Source organism: Dermochelys coriacea, chromosome 8 (assembly GCF_009764565.3).
Source record: "Dermochelys coriacea isolate rDerCor1 chromosome 8, rDerCor1.pri.v4, whole genome shotgun sequence".
Lineage (NCBI taxonomy): Eukaryota > Metazoa > Chordata > Testudines > Dermochelyidae > Dermochelys > Dermochelys coriacea.
This window is the reverse complement of record NC_050075.1, coordinates 6,862,498-6,885,941: the sequence shown is the minus strand read 5'-3', so window position 1 is coordinate 6,885,941 and position 23,444 is coordinate 6,862,498. Positions and strand designations below refer to the sequence as shown.

General features: G+C 50.9%; 1 protein-coding gene across 8 annotated transcripts in view; it reads left to right on the top strand.

The window, feature by feature from the left end:
• The window catches only part of TCOF1 (treacle ribosome biogenesis factor 1), a 38,390-nt gene that overhangs the window by 5,903 nt on the left and 9,043 nt on the right, over window positions 1–23,444 (top strand). For 4 of the 8 annotated variants that reach the window (XM_038412934.2, XM_043520133.1, XM_038412931.2 and 1 more), the window contains exons 3-13: window positions 2,781–2,908; window positions 6,050–6,153; window positions 6,986–7,334; window positions 8,148–8,242; window positions 8,893–9,159; window positions 9,917–10,195; window positions 17,773–17,947; window positions 20,057–20,193; window positions 21,695–21,895; window positions 22,751–23,030; window positions 23,336–23,421. In XM_038412934.2, coding sequence (XP_038268862.1) covers window positions 2,781–2,908; window positions 6,050–6,153; window positions 6,986–7,334; window positions 8,148–8,242; window positions 8,893–9,159; window positions 9,917–10,195; window positions 17,773–17,947; window positions 20,057–20,193; window positions 21,695–21,895; window positions 22,751–23,030; window positions 23,336–23,421 — 2,101 coding nt within the window. The remainder of the gene's footprint in view (window positions 1–2,780; window positions 2,909–6,049; window positions 6,154–6,985; window positions 7,335–8,147; window positions 8,243–8,892; window positions 9,160–9,916; window positions 10,196–17,772; window positions 17,948–20,056; window positions 20,194–21,694; window positions 21,896–22,750; window positions 23,031–23,335; window positions 23,422–23,444) is intronic. The other 4 variants (XM_038412939.2, XM_038412933.2, XM_038412935.2 and 1 more) reach the window with 2 other exon arrangements.

Below are 23,444 nucleotides of genomic sequence, written 5' to 3'. Positions count from 1 at the left end.
AACCGTGCCAAACCAACCTGATAGGGTTGACAGGGTAACAAATCTTGTGGCTGGTGGGGAAGCAGTAGTTGTGGTATATCTTGACTTTAGTAAAGCTTCTGATTTTTGTCTAACGTTACCTTCTCATATACAACCTAGGGAAATAGAACCTAGATGAAGCTACTATAAGGTGGGAGCAAAACCAATTGGAAAACCGTTCCCAGAGAGTAGTTATCAGTGGTTCATAGTCAAGCTGAAGGACATAATGAGTTGGGTCCTGCCGGGATCAGTTCTGGGTCCGGTTCTATTCAATATCTTCATCAATTATTTAGATAATGGCATACAGAGTAAACTTTGCGGATGATACCAAGCTGGGAGGGATTGCAAGTGCTTTGGAGGATAGGATTAAAATGCAAAATGATCTGGACAAACTGGAGAAATGGTCTGAAGTAAATAGGATGAAATTCAATAAGGACAAATGAAAAGTACTCCACTTAGGAAGGAACAATCAGTTGCACACACACAAAATGGGAAATGACTGCGTAGGAAGGAGTACTGCAGAAAGGGATCTGGGGGTCACAATGCATCACAAGCTAAATATGAGTCAATGGTATTACATTAGTGCAAAAAAGCAGACATCATTCCGGGACGTATTAGCAGGAGTGTTGTAACCAAGACATGAGAAGTAATTCGTCCGCTCTATTCTGTGCTGATTAGGCCTCAACTGGAGTATTGTGTCCAGTTCTGGGTGCCACATTTCGGGAAAGATATGGACAGATTGAAAAAAGTCCAGAGAAGAGCAACAAAAATGATTAAAGGTCTAGAAAACGTGATCTATGAAGGAAGGTTGAAAAAATTGCATTTCTTTAGTCTGGAAAAGAGAAGACTGAGTGGGGACATTATAACAGTTTGGTGCATAAAAGATTGGAGGGAGGTAAATTGTTCTCGTTAACCTCTGAGGATAGGACAAGAAGCAATGGGCTTAAATTGCAGCAAGGGAGGTTTAGGTTGGACGTTAGGAAAAAATTCCTAACTGTCAGGGTGGTTAAGCAGTGGAATAAATTGCCTAAGGAGATTGTGGAATCTCTGCCATTGGAGACTTTTAAGGGCAGACTAGACAAACACCTGTCCGGGATGGTCTAGATCAGTGGTTCTCAACCTACTTACTATTGTGATCCGCAGATTGAGAACCACTGTGCCAGACACACACTGGCCTGCCCAGCCCTGCACTGCTAGGGGGGAGGGATAGCTCAGTGGTTTGAGCATTGGCCTGCTAAACCCAGGGTTGTGAGTTCAATCCTTGAGGGGGCCATTTAGGGATCTGGGGCAAAAATTGGGGATTGGTCCTGCTTTGAGCAGGGGGTTGGACTAGATGATCTCCTGAGGTCCCTTCCAACCCTGATATTCTATGAGCACTGCCAGCATGCCCCTTCCCCTTGGGGGCAGGCCCGTGTCACACTGACTTCCTATGCCCAGCGCTCCCCTGTCCAGTCCCTCCCCCTCCCCACCGAGACTCCTACACAGAGTGAGGCCAGGAGTGGAGCCCTGCTTAAAGCCTGGGGGTGCTGTAGCACACCCCTAGTTCCTGCACCTGTGCTGCCCAGAACCCCCCACAAACCTCTCCACTGCCCAGCACCCCCTACCCTCTCACTGCCCAGATCCCCGCCCCCGGACCCACCCCACTTCCCTGCACCCCTGCTGCACTCACTGTTTTGCTGGGAGATGATTTTGTCTGCCAGGCAATCACAGGCCGGGCTCTCTCCCTCAGGACCCACTTGCCCGGCCAGGCCCCCTGCATTGGACTGCTTCGCCTTCCTTGCTGGCAGGAGCGCTCTTGCCAGGCTCCGTGGGGCCGGCCCTCCCTCAACCGGCCCCAGCCCCTGCCAGACCAGAGCGACAAACTGGATTTTTTTTTCGCACACAGCTGGGCTGCAGCTGTGTGCTAATTGGGCTGTGGCTTGAGAACCACTGGATAATACTTAGCCCTGCCATGAACACAGGGGACTGGACTAGATGACCTCTCAAGGTCCCTTCCAGTCCTACAAGTCTATGATTTTCACCCACAAATCCAGTTCATATCATAATTTTGTGTCCCCTAGGTGTGACCATCCAAGTCTGAATGGGTGTGTAGCCTCTAGGTCATGGGTCAGTTTTGCATCACAATCTTTGCCTCCATATATCTGGTTGGAGCTTGTCCAGTAGGACCAAGCCATATAAAACAAGTCTAGCCAGTGCTGCGGTTCTAATGTGAGGCTGAGTAGACATTGAATAGAGCACTGGACTGGGGCTCAGGAGTTCAGGGTTTTATTCCTGGCTCTGCCATTGACCTGCTGGGTGACCTTGGGCAAGCAGCTTGCCTGCTCTGTGTCTCAGTTTCCCCATTGGTAAAATTGGGGTAATGATACCACTTTGGTAGAGCATGTTGAGATACGCTGAGGAAAAGCGCTAGATAAGCATTTAATCATTTGACTGTCAGAGCAAGAAGGGCATTTTTCCAAATACTTGAAGCTAATTTTCCTGACTCTGGCTACTGGCCCTGCTCTATACAGATGGAATTCATTTCTAGCCATATCTCCTCTTCGCATTCCGGTGAGGTGTCACATCCAGGGTTTGGCTAAGAGGGATTATGGGGAATTCTCTTCAGATCAAGCTAAGTCGCTCCAGAGTCAGGCACCTGAGGTTACTGCAGAGGAATGGCAGTTCTTACACTGACCCTGGGTGAATTGATAAGTGTTTCTGCTATTTAATTCCATTTCCCTTTTTAACACCGCCTCCCTGTTCTTGAAAAATCTTTCCTACAGAACTCCCTCAAACACCAAGAAACGAAAGACAAGCAACTTGGGGGCAGGTATTCCAGCAAAGAAGATCAGGGTGCCTGATCCCCAGAGCAGCTCTGAAAGTTCGGAAGAGGAGACAAAAGCTGGGAAGGGTAAGAGCCAAGAATGGCCCACGTGAATCGGACAACAGAGAGGGCTAGCAGGCAACGGGTGCAGCTGATGCTCCGATAGCTTAATAATATGTGGCTCACCGCTGTTCTAGCGGAGCTTGTTATGGTGTTGCCTAGTGGTTAGAGCCACAGATTGGGACTCAGAAGATCTGGGTTCTAAACCCAGCTTTTCCACTGGCCTGCTGGACATGGGCAGTGGGTGGAGCCCCCCCTCTGGAGAGGCTAGCCCCTGACTCCACCCCTTCCTCCTGTGCCCTCCCCATGGCCAGAGCCCCGAGACCCCCTGTGTTGCATTCCCCCCTCCCCCCTCGGTGGCTGGAGCCACAAGCCCCCTGCCCAGAGAGGTGCCCCCTGGGCCAGCTGAAGCCGCAAGGCCTGCCCGGAGAAGCCCTGGGATGGCCGAAGCCACGCAGTGCCTTCCCTCTCCAGACCCAACCTGTGCAGGAACCTGCAAAGGACATCATAGGGCAAAAACTTTGCTGCCAAACCCCGCAACCCAGGGGCCGCGGCAGCGCTGGGGGATGCAGAACCTCCCCTGGCCCACGCATGCTGCTAGGTGACCCCGAGCAAATCATTTTTTGCCTCCATGTTTCAGTTTCCCTATCTCTGCAGTTGAGTGCAGCTGCTGGGAGGAGCGGTGGTTTCCCGTTTGAGCCCCATTCACCAGCGAGGAGTCTGGGGCAGATTAACCGAGAACTCAGGATTGGCTGCATGCACAAGCAGCAGGCTCTTAGGAGGACTTGTCATAGGTCAGCCAGGGGGAATGCGTTTGTTTTTTTTTGTTTGTTTTGTTTTGGTTTTTTTTTTTTAAAAGCTTTCCCACGTGATTTCAGCCAGGTCTGGTGGAGGAAGTGAGCTCTTCCACTGCCTCTCTGGCTGGCTGTTCCGGTAGCCTGTTAGTCTGCATCAGCAAAAACAACGAGGAATCCTTGTGGAACCTTAGAGACTAACAAATTTATTTGGGCATAAGCTTTCATGGGCTAGAATCTACTTCATCAGATGCATGGAGTGGAAAATACAGTAGCAGAGGGGGTGTGTGTGTGTGTGTGTGTGTGCACGCACATACCCACACAGAGTATGTGAAAAGATGGGAGTTGCCTTACCAAGTGGGGGGTCAGTCTAACAAGACAATTCAATTAACAGTAAATACCAAGGGAGGAAAAATCACTTTTGGGCCTGTCTTGTGGAAGATGACTTCTAGGTACCCTTCTGGCTCTGTGAGTCTGTTTCTTAACTTCACCAGGTGGGTATTGTAGTTTTAAGAACACTTAATAGAGATCCTGTAGGTGTTTGTCTCTGTCTGAGGGATTGGAGCAAATGCAGTTATATCTTAGAGCTTGGCTGTAGGCAATGGATCGTGTGATGTGGTCTGGATGAAAGCTGAAGACATGTAGGTAACTATAGTGGTCAAACACCTACAGGATCTCTGTCAAGCATTCTTAAAACTACAGTACCCACCTGGTGAAGTTAAGAAACAGATTGACAGAGCCAGAAAGGTACCCAGAAGTCGCCTACTACAGGACAGGCCCAACAAAGAAAGTAACAGAACCCCACTAGCCGTCACCTACAGCCCCCAACTAAAACCTCTCCAGCGCATCATCAAGGATCTACAATCTATCCTGAAGGACGATCCCTCTCTCTTACAGACCTTGGGAGAGAGACCAGTCCTCGCTTACAGACAGCCCCCCAACCTGAAGCAAATACTCACTGACAACTACACACCACACAACAAAAACACTAACCCAGGAACCAAACCCTGCAACAAACCCTGGTGCCAACTCTGTCCACATATCTATTCAAGGAACACCATCATAGGACCTAGCCACACCATCAGGAGCTCATTCACTTGCACATCTACCAATGTGATATATGCCATCATGTGCCAGCAATGCCCCTCTGCCATGTACATTGGCCAAACCAGACAGTTTCTGTGCAAAAGAATAAATGGACACAAGTCTGACATCAGGAATTATAATATTCAAAAACTAGTAGGAGAACACTTCAACCTGCCTGGTCACTCAATAACAGACTTCAGAGTGGCAATTCTTCAACAAAAAAACTTCAAAAACAGACTCCAATGAGAAACTGCAGAACTGGAATTAATTTGCAAATTGGACCCTATCAAATTAGGCCTGAATAAAGACTGGGAGTGGATGGATCATTACAAAAACTGATTTTACCATACTAATTTCCCCCTACCGTTGTTCACACCGTTTGGCAACTGTTTGAAATGGGGCCCCCTCATTACCACTACAAAAGTGATTTTTTTTCCTCCCTTGGTATCCTAGTGTTAATTGAATTGTCTCATTAGACTGACCCCCCCCACCCCCACTTGGTAAGGCAACTCCCATCTTTTCATGTGTGGTGTGTGTGCGCGTGTGTAATATATACCTGCTACTGTATTTTCCACTCCATGCATCTGATGAAGTGGGTTCTAGCCCACAAAAGCTTATGCCCAAATAAATTTGTTAGTTTCTAAGGTGCCACAAGGACTCCTCGTTGTTTCTCTAGCCTAATGTTTAAAGGTGGGATGCTAGATGGAGTTACCAAGCTCAGTCTAATTACTGGCTTAAAACTCTAGCCAAGAAAAATCCATCGAACTCTAGCACATGCTAAACTCACTGACATAAATTTTATGGGAGAGCCCGTAGAACACAGCCTAAGTGGGTTAAATTGCGTCTGCGTTGATGTTCAGTGGTGTTTTCAGTCAAGTTAAGCTAACTTATTTTTGGGTGAGGGGAAAGCATGTTTTTCCTAGTCCACACAAGGCCTCTCTAATAATACCATCATTACGTCTCGATGTTCATAGATTAATACACAGCAGTTCCTGCTGTGTCCATATCGTTATTCCATCTCTGCTCCCTGTCTGCCAAAAACATCCGGGGATTTCTCTCCACTAAAGAGAACTTGACTCTTTGCTCGTAGAGAGGAGGGGTGAGAGGTAGGGGGAGAGAACGCTTCATGGAGCAACAAGGTCTTTCTTCCGACACCATGGTAATGTCCAGAACCAGCTTCTGCATCGCCAGGGGTCTGTAGCTAGTGCTACCTTTGTCTCCGGTTGATGGGAAGCTAGTCTTGTGTTTTGAGTCTCTGCATATTATGGCTTTCCCTTCTTTGTGGCAGCTGGCGCCCCTGTTGTGACTAACTCCACAGTGCAGGCAGAGAGCAGGGGGGACGAAGATTCCTCTTCAGAAGAGGAGGCAGCGGCTGGAAAGCAAACAAAGGAGGTAAGGTGACGCTTGTCTCTGGGCCATCCCCCAAGGCGGCTAGTGGCCTGTGGCCAGGACTGCATTAGAAAGTTCTAGCAATGCCTGCTTGGGGGGGTGGTGTTTGTCACAAACCCTAGTTAGAACAGCAAAAAAGAGCTTTTGATGCTCCAGTTTATTTCATCTGGGGAGCCCGTATAAGCTATACTGACGAGTGCTTCAGCTCTGCAAGGGTTTGCCAGTATGGTTGTACTCGCAGCCCTCTTCTGCTATAGACAGGCCTGAGGGAGCTGTGCATATGGCTTTGTAAAAGGGAAATCGACTGTGGAGGTTGAACCTGTTCTCATGGAAAGTGCTTTTCATTCACTTTGAAGAGTTAAGAGACTCAAGAGTTGTTTAGATGTGGCCCTAATGAGAGAGAGAGAGAGAGAAAGAGAGAGAGGTTAGAGGAGCACTGAACTCCCTCTTTATTCCATGCGCCAGTTAATTAGGTGCTCACTTCAGGGGAACAAAACACAAAAGCCTCATCCAAGCCTCTTCTGCCTGATTGGGGCAGTGACCACAGCAAAACTCTGCGAGGGTTGCTGGTGTCCTGGAGAAGTGCACTCTGAAGGCTAGCTACATTGCTGGTGTGAGTCCCTTGAGCTCCCTGATGGTGCTCTATGGATGAACGTGTCTCTGAGTGCCTGTTTAAATGCAAAGACTTAGCCTCCGTGTCCGAGCGCATTAACGACTCGATGCATTTTGACGTTTTCTGGGCGGTGGTTCCTAAAATCTAGTTCAGAGCATCACGATTCTATGAAGAGGACAAAAGGCTGTCCTGGAACTGACTTTCTTTTGTTGTTTCCTCCAGGTGAGAACGGCTGCAGCGGGTAGCAAAGCTACTAACTCTCTGCAGCATGCTGCCCAAAACAAAGCCAATGCCACTTCAGGTAAGCCTGGGGCGGCTGCTGTAGTTCAGACCAGAGCAGGAAAGAGCAAAGGCATCTCAAATAAGCTCACGCCTGGTGCTCCAGCTACTTCTTCAGCTCCGGCCAAAGCTGGGCAGAAGAAAGCCAGTGCTGGTAAGCCAGGACCTGCTGCAGCCCCTCAGGCCAAAGTTGGGCAAAGCAAAGCAGCAGAGAGCTCTGAAAGCAGCGATTCATCAGAGAGTGAGGAAGGGGAGAAGATGCCAGCAGCAAAGCTCCCAGCTCCCAAGTCAGGTGAGGGGTCGTGAGACGTACATCTCTGTTCCAGCTTTGCAGTATATCGGGTCTGAATTACTTTCCTAGTAATGCCACAGGCTTTGTGACTTCTGCTCTCCTGGCAGATAATCATCAAAGCAAAACTGCTCCCTGTAGAGACTAAAGAAGCCTGGCAGAAGCAGGAGCCACACAAGCACTGCCAGTCACAACCAGATCAGGCTGCGTTCAGGGACATATTGCTTGGATCTGCGATATAGAGAAATGGATGGGATCTAGCGTCTGGGGGAGCAAATGCTACAATTAAGGTCTTGTTCAGCGTCCAGTACAATGGAGCGCTGACATGTCCGGGCCACTGGATGATACCAGAATGCTGCTTTATTCTGAGCGCTCTGAAAAAGTCACTGAAACTTTCCATGTTTGGTCTCAAGCCAGAAGTGAATTGTTATTGATGTTTTGGGGGGAAAATCCCCAGAAAAGAAATGCTCCAAGCTTGGGACCTGATCCTGCAATGAGGGTGTGTGTGTAAGTGTCCACACTGCACTCGTTCCAGGAGCGGGGACTTGGGATGACTATCCTCCTTGAGGGAGGGTCTCCTAAGCGGGTGTGGGGGGGTTAATCTTCAATATGTGACTAGAAAATTTTTTTGACATGCTCAGTAGGTGCCTAAGATTTTAGCAGTGTCACTGGGCCCTGCCCTGCCGACATGACTGTAGCCTCTCCCCAGTGCCTTCTGACTGGTTCCTATAACCTAAAAGCTGCATGAATATAGCTCTCTGCATGGACTCGACAAGAGAGCACAGTGTGAGTGACGTCTCCTCTCTGGTGTTTCAGCACTGAAGCAAACGGTGGGAAAGGCAGAGAGTAGCTGTGAGGACTCGAGCGATGAGACTTCCTCTGAAGAGGAATTAAAAACCCCAGTGCTCCAGGTATCTATCTCCAAGAGGGTCCACTGAGTGCTTTGAGCATTCCCCACCACCACCACCCATACACATCCTCTAACCTCCCAGGGCCGTGCGTTGTTAAGGCCCTTCCCCAGACTGACAGTGGGGCAGGGACTAGGAACAATTTTCTCTGAAGCCAGGGCACTGAGGAAACAGACCCATCCCCACACTACCCCACCCCACCCGACAGCACCTCCCAGCCTCTGTCAGCTCCAAAGGGAAAGTCTGGGTCCCGCTCCCTCACTAGAGGGTTAGAGCAGAGGGAGGAGCAAACCCTGAGCCGCTCCGACCTGTAGGATGCACTCGATGTAGACGTGTGGGATACTGAGAACCCAGAGAGTATAAACTGAGTAACACAGTCTTTTGTGCTGATTAAATGAAAGTCCCCAAACCGCCATCTCTAGTGTAAACTAACCTACCACAGAGTCACCAGTTGCTGCCCGACCCAAGGGCTTTGTGCATAATTGTGGTATTGCTGCAGAGTGTGGGACCCTTGTTTGTAGCGAATCCCACCTCGTGATCAAGGCCTGTTCTCTGAGCTAACCTCGCCCCCTGAGTTCCTTTCGGCTTCCTCCCACCCCTACTCCTGCACAGATGTTCCATATCCCTCAGTGAGTCTCTTCTCTCGTCTCCAGACAAAACCAGCTGTGAAAGCAGCGCAGGTCAATGCAACACCAGTGAAAAGCGCGCCAGCCACTCCAGCACCCACCAAGAGGACCCCAGGGAAAATGTCCACCCCAGCTCCATGGAAGCCAACAGTAGATACACGAACCCAGAGCAAACCAGGAGCTGCAAAGGTGACGGCTCCTGCCAAGGCTGCTGGGAGTGCAAAGGCAGAGGACACTTCTGAGAGCAGCGACTCGTCGGACAGTGATGATGAGGAAGCCACATCAGCAGCACAGGTGGGTCAGTTTGAGCCTATCGTCCCTCACACCTGTCCCGAGGCCTGGGGATGCTATGAATGGGAACCTTGTAAAAGGGGCACAGTGCACTGCAAGGTTGCACTTGCAACAGGGTAGTTAATGGTCCCAGGTTGTTTCCACTGTAAACTTCAAGCGACCAGTTGAAAATAAAGTGTGTTGATTTCAACAGGCAAAAGTTGCGCGAGTGCTTTTAACTAAAATCCAACACAGGCGGTCTCCACCCAAGAAAGGAAAATTCTACTCTAACCCTTCCGAGTTCTATATCTGATCCATGGAAAGATGGCAGTTCACAGCTGAGTGTTGAATCTGCAAACTCTAGCGCTACCTGATTTCTGATGCTTTTGAGTCTGGGTAGGGGAGGTTTGGTCCTTTTCACCATTTGGTTCCTGTGCCATGGTGCATGTTAAACGGAGTCGTTCATGTTCTTGGGCAGTAGGTAGCCTTTTCTCCCCCCGCTGTTTGTTCGTTTGCTGCTGTGACCAGTTACACAGCAGATTATTGAGGAATTTCAGTCATTGCTCCCTCACTCTAGGAGATTTCTTCCAGTGGCCAGTGACGCCTGGCTCGCCACACTAGGCACCAATCCACTCTTGGCATTTTCAGCCTTACCACTTTTTGCAGTCGCTTCCCAGATTTACATCTTGATCCCTTATATTTTATCCTGGGAAGACGCATCTTCCCACCCCAAGTCAGGGATTCCTGTTGTGTTTATTCTGGTCTTGTCTCTTGGCTCTAGACCAACTCATCTGCAAAAGCTCCACAGGCCACAGCGACACTAGTGAAAAATGCATCAGCCGCTCCTCCATCCACCAAGACAACTCCAGCAAAAGCCTCGACTCCAGCTCCACGGAAGCAGCCCTCAAAACCAGCTGTGCCCAGCCAGGCCAGCATGGGGCCTGGAACAACCAGAACCGCTGCAAAGGCTGCTGGGAGTGCAAAGTCAGAAGAGAGCTCGGAGAGCAGCGACTCATTGAGCAGCGAGGACGAGGCACCCCCAGTGCCGATAAGCCAGAAGGTTTGTAATTATTGCCTCTAGTTGGGTTCTGAGATGCTGGTGATGGCTGTGTTAGTGTCTGGCTGTTCGTACTGCTATGCTTAGGATGCTAATCTTTCTGATGCATGAAATCACAGCCCTGTGCAAGGTATCCCTCCACCTTCCTCCATCTTTGCTTTGTAGAACTACTATGAATTGTTTTCTGATTTGATGGCCCCCTGCTTTAATGCATCTTTTAAAGACCAGCTGTTTCCAAGTGACTAGTTTACAGTTACTGAATTGTCTGGCTCCTTTGTAGAACTTGTTTGGCTTTGCCAAAGAACTGGCTGCTGCCAATAAGATCAAACGGAAGTCATTGCAAACACTATAGTAAAATACAAGCCAAGGCTGGGGGGAGGTGCCCGTAGCATAGTATCACTTGGCTTAAAACATCTCCCATTCTTCAGCAGTGTGAGGAGCCAAACCAGCAAAAACTGTACATGGAGAACTCCAGAGTGAAACAGTTAATTTGCCTGCATCCAAACACTCACTGACGCTGGTCTGTCATATGAATAGTAGCTGGTCGGAGTCTTCCCCTCTTGCTTCCTTTTGACTGGAACTCGTGACATGGGTCCCAGAATGGATACGTATGGGGCCACAAGCATCCTGGGCTTGCTTCTTGTCCCGCTTGCATAGGCCGGAACCAGCTCCCACTGAAGCTGATGGCAAAACTTCCATTGCTTCCAGTGGGATCGGGGTCAGGCTGAGTGTTTAGCAAAGCAGGAATCCACATTGAGTGGATTGGCACTTCTCAGTTGCTCACGATTATTCTGGCAGCGAGCACTGCCCTTGGGAGTCATTACTGGTAGGGCGCATCCTTATCAATGGTGGCCCCAAGTGCTTACTCAGTCTTCCTGACGATGGCACCCCAGCAAGGCGTAGTCTGACGGTGTGTGCAAGATTGTGACCTAGTTTCCCCCTGTATCTCCAAGAGTTTTTTCTCTCTCTCTGTGCCCATTTGGTGTGGAGGTGTGGGAGTCCGATGAGCTCTGCATGTTGGCTTTTACATTGGATTGTCCTGGTCTGCTGGCTCAGGGAACATCTCTGAGTGATTGGCGCTATCCCAGTCTGTCTGTCTCTCAGCATTTCTACACTGTGACTCAAATCCTAATGCTGGCTCAGAATGAGGGGTGTTGTCGGGGAAAGGGGCAATTTATGCTGCATGAAGAATTTGTGCAATACCAGTGAGACGTGGCCCTTCTAGCAATAGTAATAGGTGAAGAATGCATTTTCCCCACAATGTCTTTAGTTGAGGAGAATACCTTACCTGAGGCAGAATCCTAGAATATCAGGGTTGGAAGGGACCTCAAGAGGTCATCTAGTCCAATCCCCTGCTCAAAGCAGGATGAATCCCCAACTAAATCATCCCAGCCAGGGCGTTGTCAAGCCTGACCTTAAAAACCTCAAAGGAAGGAGATTCCACCACCTGCCTAGGTAACGCATTCCAGTGCTTCACCATCCTCCTAGTGAAAAAGTTTTTCCTAATATCCAACCTAAACCTCCCCCACTGCAACTTGAGACCATTACTCCTCGTTCTGTCATCTGCTACCTCTGAGAACAGTCTAGATCCATCCTCTTTGGAACCCCCTTTCAGGTAGTTGAAAGCAGCTATCAAATCTTCCCTCTTTCTTTTCTTCTGCAGACTAAACAATCCCAGTTCCCTCAGCCTCTCCTCATAAGTCATGTGTTCCAGCCCCCTAATCATTTTAGTTGCCCTCTGCTGAACGCTTTCCAATTTTTCCACATCCTTCTTGTAGTATGGGGCCCAAAACTGGACACAGTACTCCAGATGAGGCCTCACCAATGTTGAGGGGAATGATCACATCCCTCAATCTGCAGGCAATGCCTCTACTTATACAGCCCAAAATGCCGTTAGCCTTCTTGGCAACAAGGGCACACTGTTGACTCATATCCAGCTTTTCGTCCACTGTAACCTCTAGGCCCTTTTCTGCAGAACTACGGCCTAGCCATTCGGTCCCTAGTCTGTAGTGGTGCATGGGATTCTTCCGTCCTCAGTGCAGGACTCTGCACTTGTCCTTGTTGAACCTCATCAGATTTCTTTTGGCCCAATCCTCTAATTTGTCTAGGTCCCTCTGTATCCTATCCCTACACTCCAGTGTATCTACCTCTCCTCCCAGTTTAGTGTCATCTGCAAACTTGCTGAGGGTGCAATCCACGCCATCCTTCAGATCATTAATGAAGATATTGGACAAAAATGGCACGAGGACCGACCCTTGGGGCACTCCACTTGATACCGGCTGCCAACTAGACATGGAGCCATTAATCACTACCCGTTGAGCCCAACGATCTAGCCAGCTTTCTATCCACCTCATAGTCCAGTGGTCCCCAACCTTTCTGTTGCAATAGCATATTCATCTTCCCAGAAGAGTGTGGCGGGCATCGGAAGACCAGCTGCGAAATGCAACCGAGAAGCAGCGTTATCGAGAAGTGTCGCCGCTGAAATGCTGCTGAGAAGCAGTGGCATTTCGGCAGTGACGCTTCTTGGCGTTGCTGTTTCTGGGCAGCATTTCAACGGCTGGTTGTCCGGCGGCCGCGCTCCTCAGTGGCGGGTTGTCCAGCAGAAGCGCCCCCTTGTCAGTAGACAGGCGCACATAAATGCCCTGGCGGGTGCCATGACACCCACAGGCACTGCGTTGGGGACCACTGTTATAGTCCATTCATCCAGCCCATACTTTAACTTGCTGGCAAGTCCAGGACCTCCCCTGATCACCATGAGTTTTCAAAGATAATGGCCAATGGCTCTGCAATCACATCCGCCAACTCCTTTAGCACTCTCGGATGCAGCGCATCCGGCCCCATGGACTTGTGCTCGTCCAGCTTTTCTAAATAGTCCCGAACCACTTCTTTCTCCACAGAGGGCTGGTCCCCATGGGCTCCTCCCCATGCTGTGCTGCCCAGTGCAGCAGTCTGGGAGCTGACCTTGTTCATGAAGACAGAGGCAAAAAAGCCATTGAGTACATGAGCTTTTTTTCCACATCCTCTATCACTAGGTTGCCTCCCTCATTCAGTAAGGGGACCACATTTTCCGTGACTTTCTTCTTGTTGCTAACATACCTGAAGAAACCCTTCTTGTTACTCTTAACATCTCTTGCTAGCTGCAACTCCAGATGTGATTTGACCTTCCTGATTTCACTCCTTCACACGTGAGCAATATTTTTATACTCTTCCCTGGTCATTTGTCCAATCTTTCACTTCTTGTAAGCTTCTTTTTTGTGTTTAAGATCAGCAAGGATTTCACTGTGAAGCCAAGCTGGTCGCCTGCCATATTTACTATTCTTTCTACACATCGGGATGGTTTGTCCCTGTAACCTCAATAAGGATTCTTTAAAATACAGCCAGCTCTCCTGGACTCCTTCCCCCTCATGTTATTCTCCCAGGGGATCCTGCCCATCAGTTCCCTGAGGGAGTCAGTCTGCTTTTCTGAAGTCCAGGGTCTGAATTCTGCTGTTCTCCTTTCTTCGTTGTGTCAGGATCCTGAACTTGACCATCTCATGGTCACTGCCTCCCAGGTTCCCATCCACTTTTGCTTCCCCTACTAATTCTTCCCGGTTTGCAAGCAGCAGATCAAGAAGAGCTCTGCCCCTAGTTGGTCCTCCAGCACTTGCACCAGGAAATTGTCCCCTGTACTTCCCAAAAACTTCCTGGATTGTCTGTGCACCGCTGTATTGCTCTCCAAGCAGATATCGGGGTGATTGAAGTCTCCCATGACAACCAAGGCCTGTGATCTAGTAACTTCTGTTAGTTGCCGGAAGAAAGTCTCGTCCACCTCACCCCCCTGATTTGGTGGTCTATAGCAGACTCCCATCTCGACATCACCCTTATTGCAGCTGACTGGCTTTTTAAAACAGGGCTCACCTGGAACAAAGCGCTCCCAATTCACACTTTTCAAACAATCAAGCACACGATCAAACTGACAAACTGTCCCCGCAACACACACTCAGATACTCACCAAGACAGCCGCCCTAATGCCGCACTTAGAGTATCTCCTCTCAGACAGATCCCAGGCAGAAGTAACTGTCTCTCTTGCTGAAGGGCGATTTAAAGGATTTCATATCTCCTTCTGCCGCTGTTTGCAAATTTGGGATTCCCACGTACCAGTCGCTGCTGCCAAGAAGGGCTGTAACCAAAATGGGCTGGCTTTCTTGACACCAGCAGCCAAGGACTTGGAATGGAAGTAGGCGTTCAGCCATTCTGCCCTTTTGTGTCCCCAATCGGGCTCTGCCAGTGGAACGTCTCTGGGCAGATGGAGAACGTGAAGTACTTGGGCCTATATGTAACCACTGACTTACTGTATCCTGCAGCTTCCGATCACTTCTAAGTGAGATCCAGACAGGTACAGAGAATTGCAAGCTGCTTCATCTTTCACTGTGGGGGCGGATTAGCACAATTAAAATGAACATCATTTCTACATCAAACTACTTATTTAGTATGTTTACCGCTGAAGATTTTAGGATTATTTATAAAGAAATTTGTTTGCAAAGGTGTTGTTTTGGTGTTTGTGTTTTTTCCCGGTGCAATGGGGAAGCAAACAAGATTGACCTTGAAGAAACTGCAGGCTCCTGCTTCTTCCAGACTTTCCAAACCCACCTGTGCAATGAAGTCCAGAAATGTCATATGGGCACACTGATGTTCCGGTGCCTCACTTTAGATGTGCAGCGAGTCTGTCTCCTGTCGGCACCCAGAAATGGAGCCATATAGTATTAATGGACATGACGGAAAATTTGGCTGTGAGCTTTTATCTGGACTCGGTGCTGAGGCGATAGTCCGCTCGACCCTTTGGGAAGATGAAGCGTGACTGCATCCTAAGCGCATACCTTGCAGCGGCAGCCTTTATCCTTTTCTGTTGTGATGCATCCCAGTTACTGAGCTCGTTGTTGGTATGCTGGGGGGTGCTTCCTGTGCATGCCGGTAGACGAGAGTTGGCGTGTGACTGATGCAGCTTCTGGGGGGCATGCTCGCTTTCTGACTCGCTGCATTATGCAAATAAATTAAAGAGCATGGGGGAAGAGGGGTGATTCAACTCTGGCGTGCTCCCACCACTGGGCCGGGAGCTATTTGTAGGGCAGCAGAGAGAGAGAAAGGAAGCAAGGGAGGAGAGGACAAGAAGCTCAATTTTTAGTTATTCTTCCACCATCTCATGAATTCCACCCAGGTACCAGCATCTCTAGTATGGCAGACTGCTTCTCCACCCCTTTACTTTAGGCTTCTTCCAGTCTCCTGGGTCCATAAAACACACTGGCCTGGATCTTGTTCTGCACAGCTCACCTGGGGGCGTTTTACAGCCAGGCATAGTTCAGCCAAGCCCTTCCTGGGCTCAGTCACTAGGATGTGGCAGCCCTGTAGAAATGATACCACTGCCATTTTAGGGAAATAATCTTACATAGTGTCCAGATGCTGCTATCTGATTGTCTTCCAGGTCCTTGAGCTGTTCCCTAATACGTCCTTGTTATACATGAGCTCGCTTTCTGAACGTGAACGAGAGTCTGTCCTGTCACTAGGAAGTTGGAGGCAAGTGACTTAGACTAGATCCAATATCCTGCAAGTGCTGGTGTCTGAGTGGGGAGGAGTCTGGTGTGTTCCCAAGTAGGTGATTCATTTAAATCCCTACATCTGTTTCCAATAATGCTCTCAATTTGCCATTTAGAAGCTGGCCCCTCTCTCAGAGTTAGTGACTCATGTTAACCAAAACAAAACGGAGACTCCTGTTTGTTTTCCTCTCTTGTCCTTGTGGAGGTTTCTGTGTCTCTGTGCAGAGCCTGGATATGCCTGGCTTGTTTGGAGAGGCCCTTCTGTAATGGGTAAACACTCCAATACTGACATCTGTTCAGCAGCTGGTTTAAATGCAGTAAACGCTGCCCCAGGGGCAGCACTCTGCAGGGCCGTGCCAGAAAGCCAGGTTTGACAGTCTTCCATCTCCCGAAGCTGCAAACCTGGGGCTCTGGGCCACTGGCAAGGAGCAGCCACCCCTTCAGGCTGTCAGAACGACTGTGATGTTCTAGCTCTTCACTGGTATTGAGGGAGAGCCTGTGTGCGAAGTCCGGCACGCGGGGTAAAGGGAATGAATGCTGGGGGGGGATTGGGCCCTTCATGGTAGAGCTAGTGTCATGCTCCGTCTTCCCTGAGAAGAGTTCTGGTGGTGGCTCCCAGGCCATGGGACGCTGCCCCAAAAGGGGTCACAGCTACAGGCAGGTTGGGGGGCACTCTGCTCCCACTGTGCCTGGCAAACAGAGTGTCCTGAACGTCCGACTGTCAGGAGTTGGGACTGGACCACAGGATGGATCACTCAACAAGTGCCCTGTTCTCTTCATTCCCTCTGAAGCATCTGGCACCGGCCACTGTGGGAAGACATGATCCTGGGCCAGGTGGATCATTGGCTGGCCCAGCATGGCCATTGTTATGTTCTTGTGCTGTCAGAACAAACTGGTACTTGAGCGTTCAGCCCAGCATGTGAAGATTGGGCTGTGTTTGTGTGCCTGAGCGGGTGCAGAGCATCACCGGCCCTGAAGAGCCCCAAAGGGTGGGGAAGTCTCCTGAACTACCTGCAAGTGGGACTTGCTCTCTTTAGCACACCCTCTGCAAGCAGCCAAAGGGTGAGAGAAGCATGGAAGCTCTCTCTGCGCCGCATGGGAGCCAGAAGATCAGACCTGGCTGGAATCATTTTTTCAAGTGCCAGAATAACTGGTACCTCTTTGCATCAACTCATCAGCTGCACAAGACCCTGAGACGCAGCTCACACGCTGCCTTGAGTCACAGAAATCAAAACGCTGCCAGCTGCTGTGCAACCCAAGCACCATGTTCGAGTTGCACGGCTGCTTATTTAGGCTCATGGACAAATGAATTGCTCACGTTCTGGACAAAGTGCTTCCTAGGAACGGTGCGACACTATCTCCCTTAAACGCCTCTCTAATGCTGTGTCCAGGAGGCAGCTGCTGCAATGGTGGAATCTTGCAGTCGTTTCGCCTTGTGCTCGGATCCGTCAAAGTGTCACAAGCCACCAGGGTCCGACAGTGTTCAAGGGAGCAGTCTCCAAGGGACATCTAGCCCCTGCAGGCAGTGGGGGTTTTCTGTAGGTGGCCTTCTCCCTTCCAAGTCAAACTGACCTGTTGTTTTGGCCTATTGATAGAGTACCGTGCAGTTGGTATAGTTGTCAGATGAGACATGATAATGAGGTGCTGAACTCCTAGTCATTAAAGATCCCTTGGTCCTTTTTGAAAGAGTAGGGGTTTTAACCCTGGTGGCCTGATTTAATTTCTAGCTAAATATGCCCCCCCCCCCAAGTTTTCCCTGTGCTCTTCCAGTTGGATGCAGTATACTTCTTGCCTGAACTGCTGGGTGGTGTTTCTCTCTGCTGCGAACAGCTGCTGCTTCCCACCCAAGAGAGGTAGCCGCATTTCATTCGTTTTGGACATGATCCATCTCCAAACTTGTGATGTTCTTTGGGGGATAAAGGGAGCATATTAAATTATCACAGCAGCATACGGGGTGCAGGAAACAAACTCTGGCTCAGTGTTGTTGGTTTTTTGTTTGTTTTTTTAAAGAGATTATCAACTCCTCAGCCGTCCCCTGGCATCAAGCCCAGCCTGGTTGGTAAACCTGGGAGCCCCGGGAAAGCAGCTGGAAGCATCTTGAAGGGCAAGGACTCTGAAAGCGAGAGCAGCACGTCATCAGACAGCGAGGAAGACGAGGCCGCACAGAAACCGCCTCCTAACGCTGGTAAGATTCTAGCCTTCCCTTGGTATTCAGGGCCTCTCTCCTCCATACTCACGGGGTTTGCTTCTCTTCTCGGCTTGAGCAGCTGGCATGTTCTAGGCAGGGCTGCCCCCTAAGAACCATCACCAGGCACGTTCTGAACTGCCAGGGGATGCAGACTCTGCCAGTCGCTCTGAAACTAATGTTAGCTAGACCCATCGGTGCAACTCCCTCCTGTCTCTTCTAGAGTGTCCTTCCAAACTGGCACAAGAGTTGGATTTTTTTGGGGTGGACGGGGGGGGGGTTATTTTTTTCTGTTTTCTATTCCTTCCAGCATTGCCAACATGGGTCAGCTGCTAACTGACACATACTCCCTAGTGTGTGTAGGTGGAGGGGGGAGCCTTGGCGTAATAATTAATAAGCGCTTTGAGATTCATGGATGGAAAGGCTCTAGAAGAGATTACTACTAGTAATGAATTAAGCCACGCTTCTCCCCTCCTGTGTGGCCTGGGGGAGTTTTGTCATCCCCATTCCTCCTGGAGCGGGCGAGGAAGTCTTGCAGCACTCTGGTTGACGAAGGGGTAGGAAGGGAGTCCTGGCAGCTATCCTGGAGTGGCCGGGGCTGGCTACGACATGGAGTCTTACGAGGACGGGATTATGTCTGAAGTGGGGATAGAGGAAGGTCACCGAAAATGCAGAGGAGCCTTCCAGGCAGAATACATATTTTCTCCTGCTTCCCTGCTGCTGCCGCCCCTGTTTCCAGAGTCTTCAGGCATCTCTGCAGCTACAAGGCCCAGAGAGCGCAAGGTCTAAGTCCCCTGGGAAGATGCAGGGCCCCTGCCATTAGACCTGCAAAGGAAACTCGGGGTGTGGCCAGTGGCATGCTCGGGCAGCACTGAGACAACCCATGGGAACCCAGTAAATGGAGGGGATTGATGACTGTCCAGGTTGGCTCTTGCTGTTTTCAGTTGACCCGTCTCCTCCCTTCCATGGCCACGAACCTTCAGTGGTCACCAGGTGACTGTGATCTTTGCACAGCAATGTCGCTGTTTGCAGTACAGAGGCATTGCCTTAGCAGATAACACGCGCTCCTGGCTGGTTCGTCTTTGTTGCTGGGTTTCGTGACATGAGCAACCAGAAGTTATTCCTGGCATCTCAGCAGTTGATGCCTGGATGCAGGAGGATGCCGGAGGGAATGATTTCATTTCAAAAAAGTCTTGCACCTGTAGATGGCTATTGCAGGACTTTCCTGCAGGGAGAGCTTGAGCAAATGTCAAGTCCTTTGTTGCAGGGAGCTGGTAAAACGGGACACTGCCTGTGCCCGCGGGAGGTGGGGAGAGCTTTTGTTAGTAGTACATGTGGGGTTGAGTGCTGAGAGAAGTGGAGCCTGCCCATAGAGCAGAGGAATAGCCTGAGCGTACACAGATCTGCCCTTGCGCGGCTGTCCAGACCTCCGACACCCCCTTGGTTTGTGTTCTGGGGCTAGTGGAAGCACCAGGCAATAGGCCGACTGGCCTCTATTGCTTGTTGGTGTAACTGCTGCCAAGAAACAGGCAGAAACCCTCCCAGTCAGCTTTATTAGTAGCCAAAGTGTGATGGGCTGACGTTCTCCCCGGCTGTTGGGGTGGGAGGGTTTGTGGGATATGGAAGACAGCAGCCCAGTAGGAAATGAACAGAAGCCTCCAGCAGGCTTTGCACAGGGCGTTGTTCAGCTGTCAGTTGCTAACATCTTCCACTACTGATTCCTGCCAGCTTCTGGTGGTGGTTTTCTGTTTGCACAAAGGCAGGAGGGAAGGGCTCTCCAGCTCCAGAGCTCAGCTATTCTAGCATGGTGGTGGCGTTCCCAACTGTTCCATTCCTCTGCCACCCCTCGCACCACGCCCTGCTGGGCCCCTTCAGTCGTACTGAGGAGAAAGCCGGGGCCTGGGGGCAGCAAGAGAAATCTTGCGGAGAAGGAGGTGTTAGGAAAGGAAATCCATTGTCTTCTAGCAGCTCTCCCCTTCCAGCAGGGTTTTCTCTCCTAGGCTAAAATCAGAACACTGAAGCATCAGCAGCCTCCCTCGTCCCTCCAGCCATTGTCTTCCTATAAACAGCCTGCAGTCTTATGCTTGGTTTCTCTCCGACTTCTTTAAGCAATGAGGACCGCTGCTGCAGGACAGCTGACTAGCGTCAAGAAGGCCCAGGCCCTTCCAGCATCTCTTCCAAAAGCCCCAGGAGCAGCAGATAGCAGTGAGGAGTCAGACTCTGAGGAGGATCAGGTACCCCCGCAGGTAACTAGCAAACAGACCACGCGGCTGTCAGGCGATGAGGAGGAAGCTCTGCTGAGCTGGCTTCTTTGAGAGCTCGGGTTTTGAGGAATGGCAACTAGCGAAACTCTCTGTCTGGAGCACTTGCTCTTCAGGAAACCCAGCTCTGGGAAATGTCTGTCAGTGCTGGTGATCCCAGACAGCTGGCACAGGGACCTTTCCAACTAATGGGGCCTGGCTAGGGTTCGAAGGTTAGAAGCAGTGGAGAGATTGGCTGCCTTGTGACAGTGATAATCATACAGGCCCATTCCTTCCCACAATTGGGCCTCTTTTTGTGCCACTCCTGTAGAATAAATAAGCTGGAAAGCAGCTGGATCCCCCCACAGTGGAGAATTCCCCCAGCCTAGGAGGGGTCTCCAAACCCTATGGGAATGTACTGACCAGAATCCTCTGTACTCCAGCTGTTCAGTGCTGCAGGGTGGCCCATATGCCACTGGAGAAGCTGCCATAAATAAGAGCAACCTCAGTGGCTTTTCTAACTTCTAGTGGGCTGGGGCATGGTTCTCCGCTCCCAGCAGTGCCTCCTGAACTGTGCAGTGCTCCAGATGTGCCTTTCAGCTCCAGCTGCCTGGCTCTAGTTCTGCTCCCAGGTGTTTGAAATGCTTGCTACCTGCTGGCTGGCCTCTGGGAGAGGGGCTAGGTGCTCTCCGTCCCATTCCCAGAAGTGTCCGTGCTGCGCAAAGCGCCAGCCTAGTTGGCACTGTTGTTGAGAGTCCGGGATAGAAAAGGGTTGCCCCTGTGCTATGGATGACCAGAAAGCTGTGTGCTCCCCAGCTGGCAGGCTGGCACAAGGGCTCATTTATTAAGAGGGTTGATATTTTAGAGGTACATAAAAGCAGTCACTGTGATTTTTGAGCTCTTAAATCACAGCTGAAAATGTTTAAAGACACCTTGGATCCACAGCCCCCTGGATGGCATCTTGCACCAGATGTCATATCCAAGAAACTGTGTGAGATACCATGGAGCCCCAGCACGTTGAAGCTTGGGTGTCTGTTGGGTGTGGGAGGCTGCACATGTAGCCTGGCTTGTCACTGACACCCGGAGACTGATCGCTTCCCCTGCCCTCCTCTCTTTGTATTCACTTGCTTCTGCCAATAGTCTACCTCTCTGGAGCATGGTGTTCCTTCCAGGGCTGTCCCGTCAACCCCCGTTGGCCACTGCCCTCTCATTTGGGGAGGTGATAGGCCTGGGCTGTGATGAAATGCTACAGCTTCTTGTTAATCATCATTGTAAACCACGTGGGGTGTATGAAAAGAGTGGGAGAATGCATTTCCTGGGGGCTGGTGTCCTGTTCTCTGTATGTCCCCATCAGCCTGGGATCTGACCACAGAGGCTTACTTGCCTATGCATTGTCCTCCTGCAAAATGGGGTCTAATTCCCTGGACTTCCAGGCTCCTCAACTCTGCTGTATTTCTTTAAAAGTCACCACGCTGTCTTGACGTTCCTCCTTTCTTGTCTGGCCTAGCAACTGGCCCAGGTGAAACCTAAACCTGCCCCAGCCGCAAAGCCTCTAGGCACGGCCAGGCCCATGCTGCCCACTGGGAAAGGGGCCAACAGAGTGGCCAGCAGCCCTGCGAAGCCAGCTGCTGCCGCAGTTGGCCAAGCACCCGAGAGCTCGAGCTCCGATTCCTCGGACAGCGAGGAGGAAGAGAAGCCTGTAAGACAGGTAAGAAAGAAATGCTGGGTGTGCAGAGCCACAGGCGGTGCTGCAGGGAGATAAAGCCGCTGGTGGAGCCTGTAGGCCTGGACTGGTGGAGTGTCCTCCAGAGGCTGGCTGAGGCTTGCAGTGTGATTCTAACAGCCACGTTAAGCACAGTTACCACAATGCAGGGGGGAAAAGAAATCCCTGTCGCCTTGACTGAGAAGACTGCAGTTCTCCCCCTCAAACTGGCTCTTTCCTGGTAAGAGTGCCTTGTTGAAAACTTCCTTTTTAGCTCTCAGCAGTTCCCCGCAGGCCTGTCTTGCCGCCTCCCAGATAATGGCTCCGGGCTCACGTCAGTGCTGTCTCGTAGCTTCCCCTGCACCTCTTTACACTAAAGATCTGGAGTGACCAGACCATCTCTATCCCTCTCCATCTGTCTTTGATTTGAGCTGCTGCTGCCCCCAGCCACAGACTGAGGGGTAGCCAGAGCAGCGGGCACGAGCTGCGTCCCTGAGGGCTTTCTCCTCCCTCTGATACTGAGGAGACTCTGAGGTTTGGTAGCACCTTCAATTTGAGGATCTTCACTCCTTTTACAGATTTGCCTCGGGTATCGTAGCTTCCTCAGCACCACCAGAGAGGCAGGTGGCATTTTCCTTGTGCCCATGGGGAAACTGAGTCACAGAGGTGAAGTGACTTGCCCATGAGCTGTGTGAGAGAGTTTTTCCCCCCCCCCCCCCCCAAGATGATAATCTAGGCCCTCACCGTGAGAGCTCCCAGCCTTCGGGGTACGTTGGATGCTCTGGAAAACTCAGGGAAATTATGAATCCCCCACCCCCAGTTTGTCTAAAATGTTCCTTGTTTCCTTCTGCCTCCCCTCAGCCCCTTCCTCCTTCCTGCCTGAAGCATGGGGCTGCCTCAGGTAATGCTGCTGCCCCCGCAGGGAAGGGTGCGCAAGCAAATGCCCCTGCATTGCTGAGCCCTTCTGCCAAGGGCAAAGGTCCCGTCGCAGCTGCAGGAAAAGCAGGACTTCACACTGCAGGAAGGGCGACCCAGAGCCAGGCTGTGCCCCCCGCACCCGGCAAAGGCCAGGAGAGCCCAGACAGCAGCAGTTCCTCCGACAGCGAGGAGGAGGACATGGCCAAGCAGCCCCTGAAGCCTGGTAAGAGATGCTGCTCTGGGGGACTTCCAGTAGTGATTGGGGGCTGCCGGCCCAGCAAGCAGGGTGGAGAACAAGGGTTTGCTGTGCACTGGGCCTGGCTTAGCTGGCGGGATGGGTCTCGCTAACACACAAGGCTGTGAGTGACAAAAAGCAGCACGGACACTCTGCAGCACACATCTCTGGGGAGCCCCCCTGCAGCCTATATCCGGGAGCGACACCCAGAGAGAGATCTCGGGTGCTCCCTGGTCAAGTGCGCTCTGTGGTGGAGCAGCTGGAGGACTTCACTGGGCGCTTTGCTTCCCCAGCAGGGGCGCCCCAGAAACAGGGAGCGACGAAGAAGGCCGACAGCACCTCCTCAGAGTCCAGCGAGGAAGAGGAGCAGCCTTCGCAGGTGAGGGGTCCTGTACCCTGCGG